Consider the following 13,867-nt stretch of genomic DNA (forward strand, 5'->3'; position numbering starts at 1 on the left):
TCCTGTCCCTCCAGGTCCTTGTAAATAGTCTCTCTCCATCTTTCTTGTCGCTCCTTCAGGTCCTAGAAGGCCACAATCAGGTCACCCTGGAGCCTTCTCTTCTCCAGGCTGAGCAATCCCAGCTCTCCCAGCCTTTCCCCTGCCAGTCCAGCAGCACAGCTGGGTGCAGGGAAGGCTAAAGGCATTCCAAACATCCAGGGAGCTGTGTCAACAAAAGAGGGCCCAGCCCTCCTGCAGCAGAGTATGAACTAACCTGCTAAATTTAGAAAGGAAAAAAAAAAGTCCAAATTACAACAGACAAAATTCCAGCAGAGAGATCCATTTGCTCCCTGGAGTGTTTGAATGTGTGTGGACTCACTGGAAGAAAGGATTTGGTCTTGGACATAAGTGGACAGCAGCACTCCATGAGAAGGACTTGGCATTCCAGCCAGCAGAGAACATCAAAGCACCCCCTGCTAAGGAAAACTGAGCTTTTTGGGGAAGATCAAAGCTCAACACGCTCCAAAATCTCATCCTGGGGTGTTGAAAATGCTCCCCTGAACTCCAGAACAAAGCCCACGGTCACATTCCTCCGGCAGCAAACCTTGGCTGCAGGACACACGAGGCCACGGTCACAAGGCCAGATCTCCCCAGGAAATCAGGAATAACAACATCCCCACGCTGCATTCCAAGGAAAAGAAACATACCTTCACTCCTCGTGAAGATGAAAAGGAATGGAGCAACCTCTTACAGGAGAAAAGGAAAAAATCAAAGGACGTTTTTATCAGGCCTCAGCAACGCACTGAAGGATGCTCAAACTCTTTATGCAGAAATCCTATTGCTTTTTAGCAGTATTTTTTCAGTACCTAATGGTCAAAATGCTACAAACCCAACAGACAAAGAGAGGGTTCAATTCTTTTTCAATTCAATTCTTCATTAGGGACCAACTCCAGTTACTTTTCCCCAGCTGTTGAAACACCAATTTGAACCAGTTTTTGCATCCTGGACTCAAAATTCCGCAGAATTCCAAGTGAAGACTCGTGTGATCACGAAGATTATATGATATTATTCACCTCCTCAGCAGAAAAAGCTTCGAATGCTTAGAAAAACCAGAGTATAGGGCCTGCTTTGTTCTCCACACAATAGCAATTAACCACAATCTGCTGGCACATGAATTAATACGAATAAAGACGAACAATTTGGAAGTTTGGGGGGGATTTTAGCCTCTTTGAACATCATGCACGTCGTTCAAGCTCTGCATACATTTAGCAAGATCAGAAGTTTTTAGGCAGATGCTGCAAAGCTGTGGATCAGGCCCTGCATCCCATCAAGGGCTTCCACACCTTTTACATGGTAAAAAACCATCAGATTCCCAAATCTGCCTCTATTTATAGTGATTGGAAAGACTCAGCAGTTCCCACATCATCACACCCCTGAGTTTTTCATTTCTGTCTCAAACACACAGTGTTTGCCTTCACTGGGGGCTCCCAAAGACCTGGAGAGGGACTTGGGACAAGGGATGCAGGGACAGGACAAGAGGGAATGGTTTCCTACTGGAAAAGGGGAGATTTACATGGGATTTGGGGAAGAAATTCCTCCCCTCTGAGGGTGGCGAGGCCCTGGAATGAATTTCCCAGAGGATTCCCCATCCCTGGAAGTGTTCCAGGCCAGCTTGGAGCAACCTGGGCTAGTGGAAGGTGTCCCTGCCCGTGGCAGGGGGTTGGAACGAGACAATCCTTCAGATTCCTTTCAACCCCAAACCACTCCAGGATTCTACAATTCACCCTTATATTCAAACACATTTAAAATCGCTTTGGATGTGAGAACATCTTAGAATATCATCCCCTCCAGAAAAACTGTGGCTTGTTTGGTTTTTTTGCCACCCCCCCCCCTTCAAAAATGCACAGAGCCAGCAAAAAAAATCCCTTATTTCTGCTCAGGATTGGATGTTATTTAAACATGCCAACATTTTCTCCACTCACACTGGCTGGCAGCTGGCAGAGAGAAGCAAAAATAACTCTCCTTAGTGGCTTTAGCGCCATAAATCTTCGAAAGTCTTCTGCATGGCTGAGCTCCCCTCCTAAAAATGAGACACCAACGCGTTTTGTCTGTCTCATTAAAGGGATGTTTGCTGCGGAAAAAAGCGCAGGAGGAGAGAGAAGTGTGTGAACAACCTTCCCAGAGCCGCTGGGGATTGGACCTCGCCGTGTTCTCACAGAAAGGAACACTTAAAATAACTCCAAAGGCTCTCAGGAGGAACATCTCAGAACGTTATGAATGATTTTCAGAGGCTGAGAATAAAATCTACACCCAGGAAGAAAGGTTGGATTTCAACTGGTTTTTTTTTTTTTTTTTTTTTTAGTTCTTTTCAGTCTCTCTCCTCCTCAAGTTTTATTTGGAAATATTGCATTTATTTCACAAATAAACACGACCCACCACTTACAACCATTAACTCAAAACTTTCACTCTCTACCTTCAAATTTTATTTGGAAATGCTGCGTTTGTTTTGCAAGTAAACACAACCCAACAATTACAACCATTAATTCAACCCTTTCACTCTCTCTCCCCTCAAGTTTTAATTGGAAATATTGCCTTTATCTCACAAATAAAAACAACCCAACACTCACAACCATCAATTAAATACCAACCTCCCCCCAACTTAACATATTCCTACTGTGCATTTGGGAAAAACAGTGTTAAAATTTTAAAACCTACTCTAAAAAACAATCAGAAAAACACAACACTGAGCTGTTACAGACCAGTTCCGTTTACAGCAAATATTTGACTGGACTAACTTGAGTTTGAGGATGTTTTGACTTTCTCAACAGCCAATTTTTAGAAGTTTAAATGCAGAACAACTTTTCTCTGGGCTTTCACTCTGTGGTAAGAGATTAAGAAGATTAAAGAAGCTTGACTTTAAGATAAAATAAAGGTTAAAAATCAGATATGTCTTCATCAGAAAAATAAAATTAACAAGTGCAATGTAAGGTAAAAGGTGGGTAAAGTCCACTGGGAGTGGGAGAGGCTGATCTCCAGGAGTAGCAGCCAAGAGAAACACAGTATATTGGACTTTTTCTGGAGAAAACCCACCAAACCAACTTCTCTTTTTACTTCTGCCTCCCCTACAAGGAGTATTTCCATGACACATGATCTGATAATCCCATTTCCCTCAGTTTTAGGAGGAGCATTGAAAAGCCACACGTTTCCAAGATGGAGAAACCAACTCCTCCCTTTGGATTCCAAAGCTGGACTTGATCTAAATGCACCAACTCCTAATGAAATTCCAACAAAGTTCCATCAGGACACTGGTGAAATGAGTCCATAGCACAAATTCTGCGTGTTCCTTTAGAGAACCTTCAAGATCCATCCTGAGGGCAGGTTCAACCAGCCTTTAGGAGCCCCAAAATACCCACAAATTCCAAATATAACTTAGAGCAAAATAATCAAACTCACTTCAGACACAACTATTATCACATTCTCCAAGTCCCACAAACAGAGGCCTCTTATTTATTATTATTATTATTATCATCATTATTATTATTATTGTGTCTTAGAAGCACCAGCCTGGGACATTCCCTGTGTTAAAGACCATGGACAAGGGTTTATTTTCCACTCCACTCCACAGTTTGATGTTTGTTTGGGGCACAAACCCTGGCATTGCCAAAAATCCATGTCCCCAGTGTCCCAGCAGGGATTTTGAGCCTGACAAAACCCGTTCTTGTTCTGAGCCAGCCAAAAGCACTCTGGGGAAGGTGTGGTGGTGCAATCCTGCCTCCTGCTCCTCCTCACCACATCCTCCTCCACCAGGCCAGGGTGGGGAGAATCAGTGCCCTCAGGATGGCTCATGGAACGGTCCAGGAGCCAGACTGACACGTCACTAGCTTCCCCAGCACATCCCCATGTCCAAAACCACTTCCAGAGGGAAGGCAAGGCTGGCACGGAGGGGAGGGGAAGGAAACACAACGTGTTCAGTGTTGGAAAGAAAAGGGAAGCGTCTCAAGCTCCCAGGTCACAGCAGGTCTTGCACAAAAATCTTCTAAAAAGGCTGAAAGATGCTAAAAAAAAACCACCACCATTGGCAAAGGCAGCAAAACCTGCCAGATCAACCCAAAAAAACAGACCAAAGGCTGAGGGTGGATATCAGGGAAAGGTTCTTCCCAGAGCACTGGAACAGCCTCCCAAGGAGGTGGTCACCAAGCCTGAGGGAGTTCAAGAAGTGTCTGGACAAGGTTCTCAGGGATATGGTGGGATTTTGGGATGTCCTGGGCAGGAGCAGAGGTTGGACTTGATGATCCTGATGGGTCCATCCCAACTCAGTATTTTCTGTGATAACACTGTAAGAAATCAGGCCAGGATGGACTAATTGTGTCTGGAATGATAGGAATGCTCTTCCTCTTCCCAAATCCTTCAACTCCCCTCACACAGAGTTTTCTGAGTAAGAGCTGGGATTGAAAACACTTGGAGACTCGAAGGGAAAACCTTCATCCCAAAAGGGACAGGACGAAGAAGAGAGAAAATCCCAGACGCAGCTTGGGGGCAAACAAGTGGAGCAAAGGAAGAGCTTTCAGTGCCTTTAAAATTATCCTGGGCCATATATCCTAAAATATATAGCTATAGATATCTAGAGATATAGGTGGACTGTCAGCTACACTTCACAATTGTCACCATAAAAACCTGTCCCAAAAGCAACTTTATAGCACTTCATGGCTGGTTTTTTAGAGCTCTGCCAAGTAACACTGTGGTGAAAAATGACAGTGAGCTCCAGGAAAAGCCATGCTGGGCTAAAATTCAGAGGGGGAAAAAAAAATCCAGCCCACACAACTTTCTGCAAGCTCAAGAATTCATTCTTAAAAAGGGGGCATTGAGTCCAAACTGAAAATGCAACTTTTTGCCCTGAGAACCCAAATTCTCTTGTTACTGTCTCGGAAGGCTAAAAATACAAGTCCTTAAAAATCAGACTTCCAGAATTGTTGGAATTGCTTTAATGACCAAAAAGCTCATTCAAATGCAAATCTCAGAGCTAAAAACGGAGAGAAAAAAATTAATTTGCCTTCTGGTGGGAGAAGTGGGTTGTTGGGGTTTCTTAAAAAAACAAACAAAAAAAGAATCTTCTTTTAACGATTTAGTTAAAAGCTACTTGGAAATACTGGAACAAGAGATCCATTAATTTTTGTATGGCAGGGATAAAAAAAAAACTCCACAGTGCCAGGATAGGCCTGAATCATTACACTGTGGCCATGTTTATACTAAAATTCTTTTTTTTCCCCCCTCAAAACTTGAACTTCCACACCCAGTAGGCAACAGGGTTTTTTTAAAAGTACATTCCAAGCTTCCCTCAAATAAGTTGCAGTCAAAACATCCCCAGATTTTAATTCCATCAAGAATGTGAGCATCTCATTAAAGGGCTGCCTAATTACAGGGAACGTGCCCAGGCCACAGATTCTGTGGGATCTTTATATGGGATATAATTCAGAAGGAACAGCACCAATTTCCGTGAAAATTTCTGAAATTTCTGCCTATTTAGTGTTATATCAAAGAACTGTGTCCACAATTAATGAGCAGAGCTCAGGGATAAAAAGACAAAATACAAAATAAACTCACAATACTCAAAAAGCTCAAGGCAAGAGGAAAGAAATGTTATAAACCCCTAAGAAAATGGAAAGTTTTAAATAAATAAATATACTAATCAAACAAAGGAAAAGCTCCTCAAGTGTGAGTCAAACCCAGATTAAAATAACATATTTTTCAGGAGTTTTTCTGATTCTTCTGCTGTTTTCCACTTGCAGATTTTAGAACCTGCAAGTTCTAACCTCCCAGAAAATCACTCAGCTCCTACTTAGATAAAGCCCCAAACACCAAAGGCAGGAATTCCATCCTCTGAATGCAGTGAACGACCTTGAAGGAAAAAGGAAGGACACGTTTCCGAGGAGAATAAAGGGAAAAAAAGAGATAGACCTTCCAGAGGGATTTTAAAAAGGGGCCTTATCAGATCCTCAGAACCAGAGGCAAACAGGCTTTGAGATGGGCTTCAGGAATATCCAAATAAATTGGAGAGACTGGGAAGAACAGGGAGAAAGGGCAGGAAAAGGAAAGCTTTCTCCTGATTTTTCAGCATCCCTTATGGCATCCAAATAAATATGGCTCCAAACCCTATAAATCCACGTTATTTTAGTTTCCTTCTCCAGCAGCTCGTTTTCTGGGCTGGGCTGAAGCTCTTCCCCAGCACAGGATCTGTTCAATGATCTGCTGGATTAGATTTAAACGGGAATAAAAGTTCCCACTCCAGCCAGAACTCCAATAAACCTTATCAGGAACCTGACAACACGACGGCACCGTCAAATTCCACAGCGGAGTACAAAGTATATCCGAGAGCAAAAAGCCTCCCTGGAACTCTGCTTCGTAAGTGGAGCATAACTCAGAACACAAAATGACATGTTCAAACGAGCAGCAACTGCCTGGTCATGGATCCAGGTTCATTCACACTTTTACTTTCTTTTTTTTAAACCCCCCGGGCTGCTCGTTCGGGCTTGTTGTGGCAGCACGAGACACACGAGGAGTGCTCCGGCCTCATCCTGCCCATAAAACCACAAATCCTGCCTTGGAATTACTGATTCCATCCCAAATATATTCCTGTTACGCCTCAGCAGAGCAGAAGCGACAGAATCCAAGACTTGGAAGGGACTTGGATTGTTTTGGAAGGGCTTGGATTGTTCAGGAAGAGCCACGAGGTCTCCCCACTTGGCGAATAACTCACCTTACAGCTGAACATCAAATCTCAGAAACAAAGGGCTAATTAAAATTCACAAGGGCAGAACTGGGTAAAGAAAGGCGAGGGATGAAGTACCTGGGAGGAAAAACTACAACTAATTTCTCAAGAAGTTGATAAATTGAAAAGAACTGGCTCAGAGGGTAGAGCGGTGGGCGGAAGGTAGAAAATAACCCCAGAAGAGGAGGAGAGAGGGGAATTAAACAGAGAGTGAGAGCAGCTTTACCAAAAATAAGCAGGATGAATTTACAGGACACAATATGCAATATAATGGACAATGGGAAGATATTTTAAATAAGAAAAAGGAAGAAGAAACCACAAGGACAGAAGAGGCAAAGGAACAGAAGGAAATCTCTGCACGTAGATTTGCATCTGTATCAGGAGCACAGGTAGGTCGTGAACCTGGGATTTTGGCAATTCCTTTTACACTATAAATGGAGTTGAAAGCAAAAAGAACCACTAAAACTAAATTCAGGACCCAACAAATAAAAGGACCATGCTGTTATTTCACCTCAGCCAGAAATCAGGCCATTTTTTAAACCATATTTCAACCTGCTTAAAAGGCTGAAGCAACACAGGATCAGCACATCCAGGCAGCCAAAATGAGTTCAGATTTAAATCAGGTGGAGTTTCCAGAGCTGGAAATCCCAAAGCAGCAGCTGTGCCTTCCATGGGGGCTTTAGGCTGGGCCTATGACAGTGACTTTAAACCCACGTGAAGCTGCGATGCTGCTGCCCAGCCTTGCTTCCCTCTCCTTCCTCCTCATCCCTCCTCCCTCTCATTCCAGCAGTGGCACTGGATTTACCAAAAGACTTGAGAGAAAAGGCAGGGAAGGTTTGATTTCAGGTGGCTGAGCTCCCTAATCCATTCTGCTGCAGCAGAATCAGCTGAGCTTTAGTCCAGACTAAAGTCCAGGCTCTAGAACACGTTAGAACAGACACGTCACCACGATTTCATTCTCTCTGGCAAAATACAAATGGGAAGCTTCCAAAAGGACATTTTAGGATACCCAAAGCTGCAAAGGCCTATCAAGTGCTTTGGAAAACAGGGCCTAAAATTCAAGGTAAAACAATCATCAATTCACAAGTGTATAAAGTCTGTAGCACATAAACACCAATTTGAATTAAAAGGTGGATTATACAGAGTTCTTTACAATTCTGTGTTCAGCAACCCAAGGGCCACTGCAGGTTCTGGCTGTGACTTATTTACTACCCTCAGTCAAATCAGGCAATCCTGAAAGCAAAATAAAGCACCTGAAAATTGCCAACCCCTCTGATAAATTCAGCCTTTCATAACCCAGCTGGCCCCTGGAATTCCAAACTAATTCATTCCCTGCCTAAAAGCAGCCAGTGGGGACAGAGGGAAGAAGCACCAGAAAAGAAATCTAAAAGGTTTTCTGGTTCACAGCAAAAAACCCTGTATTTTTTTTGGGGGGGAAACCTTTTTCTCCACCCCCATGTCAGAATAACAATCTTTTTTATAGTAACACCAGAACAGATGTAGCACATGAAGGGATGTGACAGCCTCAGTCAGCTGCAGCAGATAAACACATCACGCCTAAAACCCAGCCTGAGATGCTGAAAGCATCCTGAATCACTCATTCCACAAACTCCCCACTCACTGAGCATGAAGGAACGGAACCCAAAGAGCCAAACTGAGATGACAAACACAGAAATGTGCTTTCAAACCTATTTGCTAAACACCTCAAACACTGTTTTTATGGAGTCTTGTCAAATCCTGAGATTTCAGCACTAGTTGCTGCTGAGCTTCCCCAGGGAGACCCGGGAGTTTGTAAGGCTGAAATGTTGATATTTTGGGATATACCAGAGTTTTACAGCGCGTCAGAACTCCCCTAATTCCCAGCCCAGTTTCCCCCAGCACAGTTTGAGCAATCCTAGTGTCTGCTTCCCACAAGCATGACGTGTTCCCTCTTTTTCCTGCCCTCCAGGACCTGAATCCGGCATTAAACGCAGTCTTATCAGATATATTTTAGATTTAAATATATTTTAAACGCACTAAACTGGTGGGTTTGTCTATGTAGAGCCCTCACAGAGATTAAGGATCTGCAGAGGGGCTGGAGACACCTCAACCCTGACCAAGAATCCAGCCTGGAATAAATAGTTTGCTCTTCATCCTCTCCAAAATGCTATAATTTAAACCTCCCAACTCCAACCATTTAAAGGAGTGCTCAGTTTTGCATAAAGATATCAAAGCCATTGGAATGGCTGCCAAAAATCATCCCCTAATACACCAGACAATGGGTTTATTCTGCTGGAACTCTGTGATCTTTTCCTTTTATTGCTGCTTTTTGGTTGCATAAAAACCGAACCAAAGTGCTGGAAAAAAATGCAATTCAGAGCTTTACATCCTAAATAAACCCTATGGTTTATAAGCATTGTATGGAGCAGTTCTGTGCCAAGAAATACAGTCATTCTTTGTAACAAAGTCATATTTTAACCCAAGCCCTGGTTCAGTGTTTCCTGTTGCCGCTTCAGTTTCTGGAATTCAGAGGATAACGTTGTGCCCAAAAGCTTCCAAAGTGCTACAAAACGCCCAAAATTCTCCTAACTCTTGACAAGCAAACAGCATTCAGCTAAAATTCCCTTTTACTGGATAACAGCAGGGGGCTTTCTAGAAAAATAATCCCTCTTTCCAGAGACAGAGAAGATCCTGTGTGTGGTTCCAGCTTTCTGGAATGTTCTGGAATCACAGTGGCCGCCTCTCCCGAACACAGCCCGAAATTCAAGTGCCATTATTAAATCCAAAGTGATATTATTAAAGTGATATCATGACGAGGTTGACACCCAACTTCTCCCAAACATCACCCACTGACCAGCACAGGACGAGATTCAATTAAATCAGTTAAAAGGCCTCTGCACCACAAACTTGACCAGCACATGTTTTTAACCCAAAAATGTCTTGTTCTCTCTCGGGTTTTTTTGCTGATATTTGAACAAATCGCTGCCACAACTGAGCTGTCACATCCAATCTCATCACAACAAATGTTTAATCTGTAAATCCACACAGCAACCAGTGCTCAACACAGACTCCAACATTCAGTGGCCACGGCAGGGAATTCAATATATTAAATACATTAACCTGGTTTCTTTGTCCCCGCCGTTAAAACTCGCAGATTTAATTAACTGCAGCAATTAAATTACATTCAAGAAAATTAAGCCCTATGCCATCTTTCAGCAGAACACACACTGAAGGGTTTATAAGCTCCTGAAAATCAGCGAGTGCTACAAAACCTGGCCTAGAGCAGCAGGACCTGGCCTAGATGTTCTAAAAATAAGTTTCCATCTAAGGGGGGAAAATTCCTTGGATCAGCCTGTTCCTTATTACTCAGCATTTGTGACTTAAACACAATTTTTTATCTAAGGAAATGAACGCTGGGATTTTTCCCATAGGAAAAAGTGTTTCCACCCCCAAAAAACAAGGGGGAGAAAGCTCAAGCCTTGAAATTCTGATTTATCAGGAGAGGACACAGGACAACCAACCTGGCAAAGCCAAATACTTGAATTTTATAGACAAATACAAAGCAAGAAATCTCATTTAAATAATTAACAAGTGGACAACACTATTATTGCTGAATATTTCCCACCCTGGAAATGGATCCACTGCAAATGGAATGATTAATCCTCCATGTAATTCCAGGTACCCACTGCCACCATGTTTTAGAAGCAAACTTTTAATTTCCAGAGAAACAATCCCATTAGGGAGAATTAATAATAAACCCCCACACGCTGATGTCGTGGCGATTTTCCCTCTTGTCCCAACCCAGGCAGAATTTGAAATCATAAATGCAAATATCTTCTTTCTCATTAAAAAAATGCAATGTCTCAAAGTGCTGTTCAAAGCTCTCTCCCCGAAGACACAAATCAGCAGTGACTTGAAAATATCTTAATAATTTTAGCAGCCTTCTACAACCTGTAAATCAAAGGCTGAGTCTATTATAAAAAGAAATAAATTGCTGAAAAGTCCAGGGCTTCTTCTAATGTTGTTTGTGACCCTTTTTTTTTTTTAACATTTCCCCCATTGAAGAGAAGAAAAAATGGTTTGCATTGTGTGAGCTCCAGTTATAATTTCCAGCTGTGTCAAAACTTTAACAGCCCAAAAGCAGGAAATCCAAAGAGGAAATTCCATCGTCAGTTCCTGAATTTTGTAACTCCAACGTTCTTCCAAAAACTGGACCTTAAAGGAATTTTGGGAACGCTTTCTGGAGCCTTACCTGATGTCTTCAAGGAGCTCACATTCTGCTTGGTGCTTGGCCTGAAGTTTTGTCATCTGCTCAACCTGAATGTTTTTTAGCTCTTGTGTGACTTTCACCTACAGAAAAAAAACAAAACAAAAACCAAACCACAATTAAATATTTTCTGTATCCCAGTCAAATTTCAACAAGAAAACGAACAATTAACCCCACTCTCTAAGGCTTCAGAAGGTTGGCATTATTTTTTTAATAATGGGTGTAGTTTTCCTTTGGGATCCTGAAGGTAAAATTTCAATACTTTTGGGAACTACTTGATAACTGGCAGATTGCACCGATGTCTTGGGAATGATTTTGGAAGGGAACCTCGGAATTGTTGTTATAAAACAAGAACTCCTGGCATTTAAACGCTCTGGTGATCCCAGGGAATCCATGGATCAGCCTAAAAAACGATCACCACAATATCTGGAGATATTATGAATTCCTGAGCACAGAAATGCCAAACAGTTCCTGCAATGGGGGAAGAGGGAGGAAAAATTCCATCTCCCTCTTCTTCACTAGGCAGAAAAAAAAAACCCCTTAAATCCCATCAGTTCCTCTATTTTAACTCTGAAAACCATCCCCCAGCAACAAGCACAACCACAACATCACACCAAGACAGGTTTTTCACATGATACCAATAAAAGAAATCACATGTGTGCCCCTGATTTTAAGCAGAAAAAGGGTCTATTTTTAATGGGCGCTTTCAGTGGTTTTGTTTTTATCCGTGTGTGAAAAAACCCTCCTCGAAATAAATAAACACACACAAAACACGTAATGGAAATAACCTGAAATGGAGTAACGCAGGTGAGGAACGACCCACGTGTGAAATAAATAAATAAATAACCTGAATCGGTTTTGTTTGACAAAAGCAGAGTCCACCCCTAAAACGAGACAGGAACGAGCCAAAGAGAGATTCCCACTGCAGCTGCTGCCAGGGCAGCTCGAGGCATCACAAGGATTTCTGCTCTTCCTCCCTCCCCAACCTCTCCTGGTCAAATTATCCAGGCCCCCACCTGGCAAAGCCCCGCGATCTCCTCACTGGGAAACCCCAACGCCACGTCTGGAATCTCAAACGGGGCTGGGAATTACGGCCCAAAGCGCCCAACATCCCCAACATGGACCACGCACCAATCCCAGCCCCACAGAACTCCTTCTCCCGGTGCCTGCGGAGGAGCGGCTGCTCCATCCTGAGCCCCGCTTTGCTCCAGCTCTTCCCACACACCACAATAAACACCCCATAAATCACCCCACTCCAGCTCGAGTCTCCCGGATAACAACCTGCCCACCCAGACCAGCCACACTGGGAACGGCCTTTTTTCCAAATTTACATCCCTTCTCCCGTCTCTTCCCGCACCAGTGTGAGGCACCTCACGCTCCCCTGGAGCTCAGGGCCACCCAAGAGCCCCCCCAGTGCCTCCGCAGGTTGTTCGCAGCACACGGGGGAATGGGGGTGAAAACGCTGGACAATTTGGGCTATCCCTGTTCGCTTGTGCTCCTGACACACACCGGCACGGTGTGCATCCCTGCACCAACTCCGGACGTGACCTTCTTCTCCAAGACACCCAGCCCACCGCTGTTGGCACCAACTCATCACCCAGACACAGCCGAGACCCCAAAACCACAGCCGGTGCCACCCCACAACCAGTACAACACAACATCTCCCCCTCCGCAGTCACCGACCCCCTCCCAGCCCTTCCCGGCTCTTCTTCCCTTGGAGAACCTCCGTGGCGATGCGGGGGGTGGCTCAGATGGGGGTCACCAACCAAGCGTTGCCCCCCTGCACCTCCACCCTGCCCAGCCCTTCCCCATCCCTGCCCCGTCCTGCCTCCAGACCTCACCTTCCCGTTCCCAACCCATCCCACCCCACCACCCCTGGCCCTCCATCTCCAGCTTCCAACACCCAGAGCCACTTCCCAACCCCGATGTCCACCTCCCAAACCCCCCCTCCCAGACATTCCCCCATCACCCACCTTGCAGGTCCACCCTCCCCGAGACCCCACACCCCCCACTGCCCCCCCGCACCCCCAAAAAATTCCCTCCCAGCGCTCGGCTCTCCCTCTGCCGACCTGCCTCCAGCCCCCACCGCCGAACAGCCCACCCGGAGCCCCTCTCCCCACTCCCCCCCGTGCCTTCAAAACGCAAACCCACCCCATCCCGCTCTTTCTCCCCCTCCCAAAAATCCCCCCCAGACCCGCATCAGGCGCGGCCCCCTTCCCCGGGGCGGGGGTCCCACCTTCCTCGGCGGCGGCTGCATGGTGCTGCGCTGGGTATCCACATCAATTCCCTCCCCCCGGCAGCAGGATGCGGCCCCCGCTGCAGGAGGAGGAGGAGCAGGAGCAGGAGGAGGAGGAGGAGCAGCGGGCAGCGACCGTGTCGCTCTCGGTTCGGGGCGCGTCCCGCCGGGCGGGAGGGAGGGGAAGGAGGGAGGGATGGAGCGGGATAGTGGCGGCGGGGATGGGGGGGGGGGATGGGGGCAGGCGAGGCCGCCTCTTCCTCCCGGGCAGCGCAGCAGCGTCGCGGCGCTGGGGAGCGCGGAACGGGAAAGGGAGGCGGCGGCGCAGGGGGGGGGAGAAGGGAGGGGAGAGACTTCGGGAAAAAGGGGGGGAATAGGGAAAAAAAGCAAGGGGGAGGGGGAAAATAAATGCCGGGAGCGCCCTCGTGCGGACACGGACTGGACTGCACCGCCCACGGCGGGGACTGCACCGCCCACAACAGGGACTGCACCGCCCACGGCCCGGACTGCACCGCCCCGGCCGGGATTCACCGCCCACGGAGGGACTGCACTGCCAAGGGACGGGACTGCACCGCCCCGGCCGGGATTCACCGCCCAGGGACGGGACTGCACCGCCCAGGGCCGCCGCCATGGGCTGGGG

At 45.9% G+C, this 13,867-nt stretch overlaps 1 protein-coding gene across 2 annotated transcripts in view; it reads right to left on the reverse strand.

Annotated features, from left to right (window-relative positions):
* The window catches only part of FCHSD2 (FCH and double SH3 domains 2), a 112,024-nt gene extending 98,552 nt beyond the window's left edge, over positions 1-13,472 (reverse strand). Inside the window, exons 1-2 of one of the 2 annotated variants that reach the window (XM_027660012.1) lie at positions 13,228-13,472; positions 10,977-11,074 (exon numbers count right to left, since the gene is read on the reverse strand). In XM_027660012.1, coding sequence (XP_027515813.1) covers positions 10,977-11,074; positions 13,228-13,248 — 119 coding nt within the window. In that variant the 5' untranslated portion in view covers positions 13,249-13,472. The remainder of the gene's footprint in view (positions 1-10,976; positions 11,075-13,227) is intronic. The other variant, XM_027660013.1, reaches the window with a different exon arrangement.
* Between the last annotated feature and the right edge of the window lie 395 nt (positions 13,473-13,867).

This window comes from Corapipo altera, unplaced genomic scaffold (assembly GCF_003945725.1).
Source record: "Corapipo altera isolate COAL_440 unplaced genomic scaffold, ASM394572v1 74, whole genome shotgun sequence".
NCBI classification, from domain to species: Eukaryota; Metazoa; Chordata; class Aves; order Passeriformes; family Pipridae; genus Corapipo; species Corapipo altera.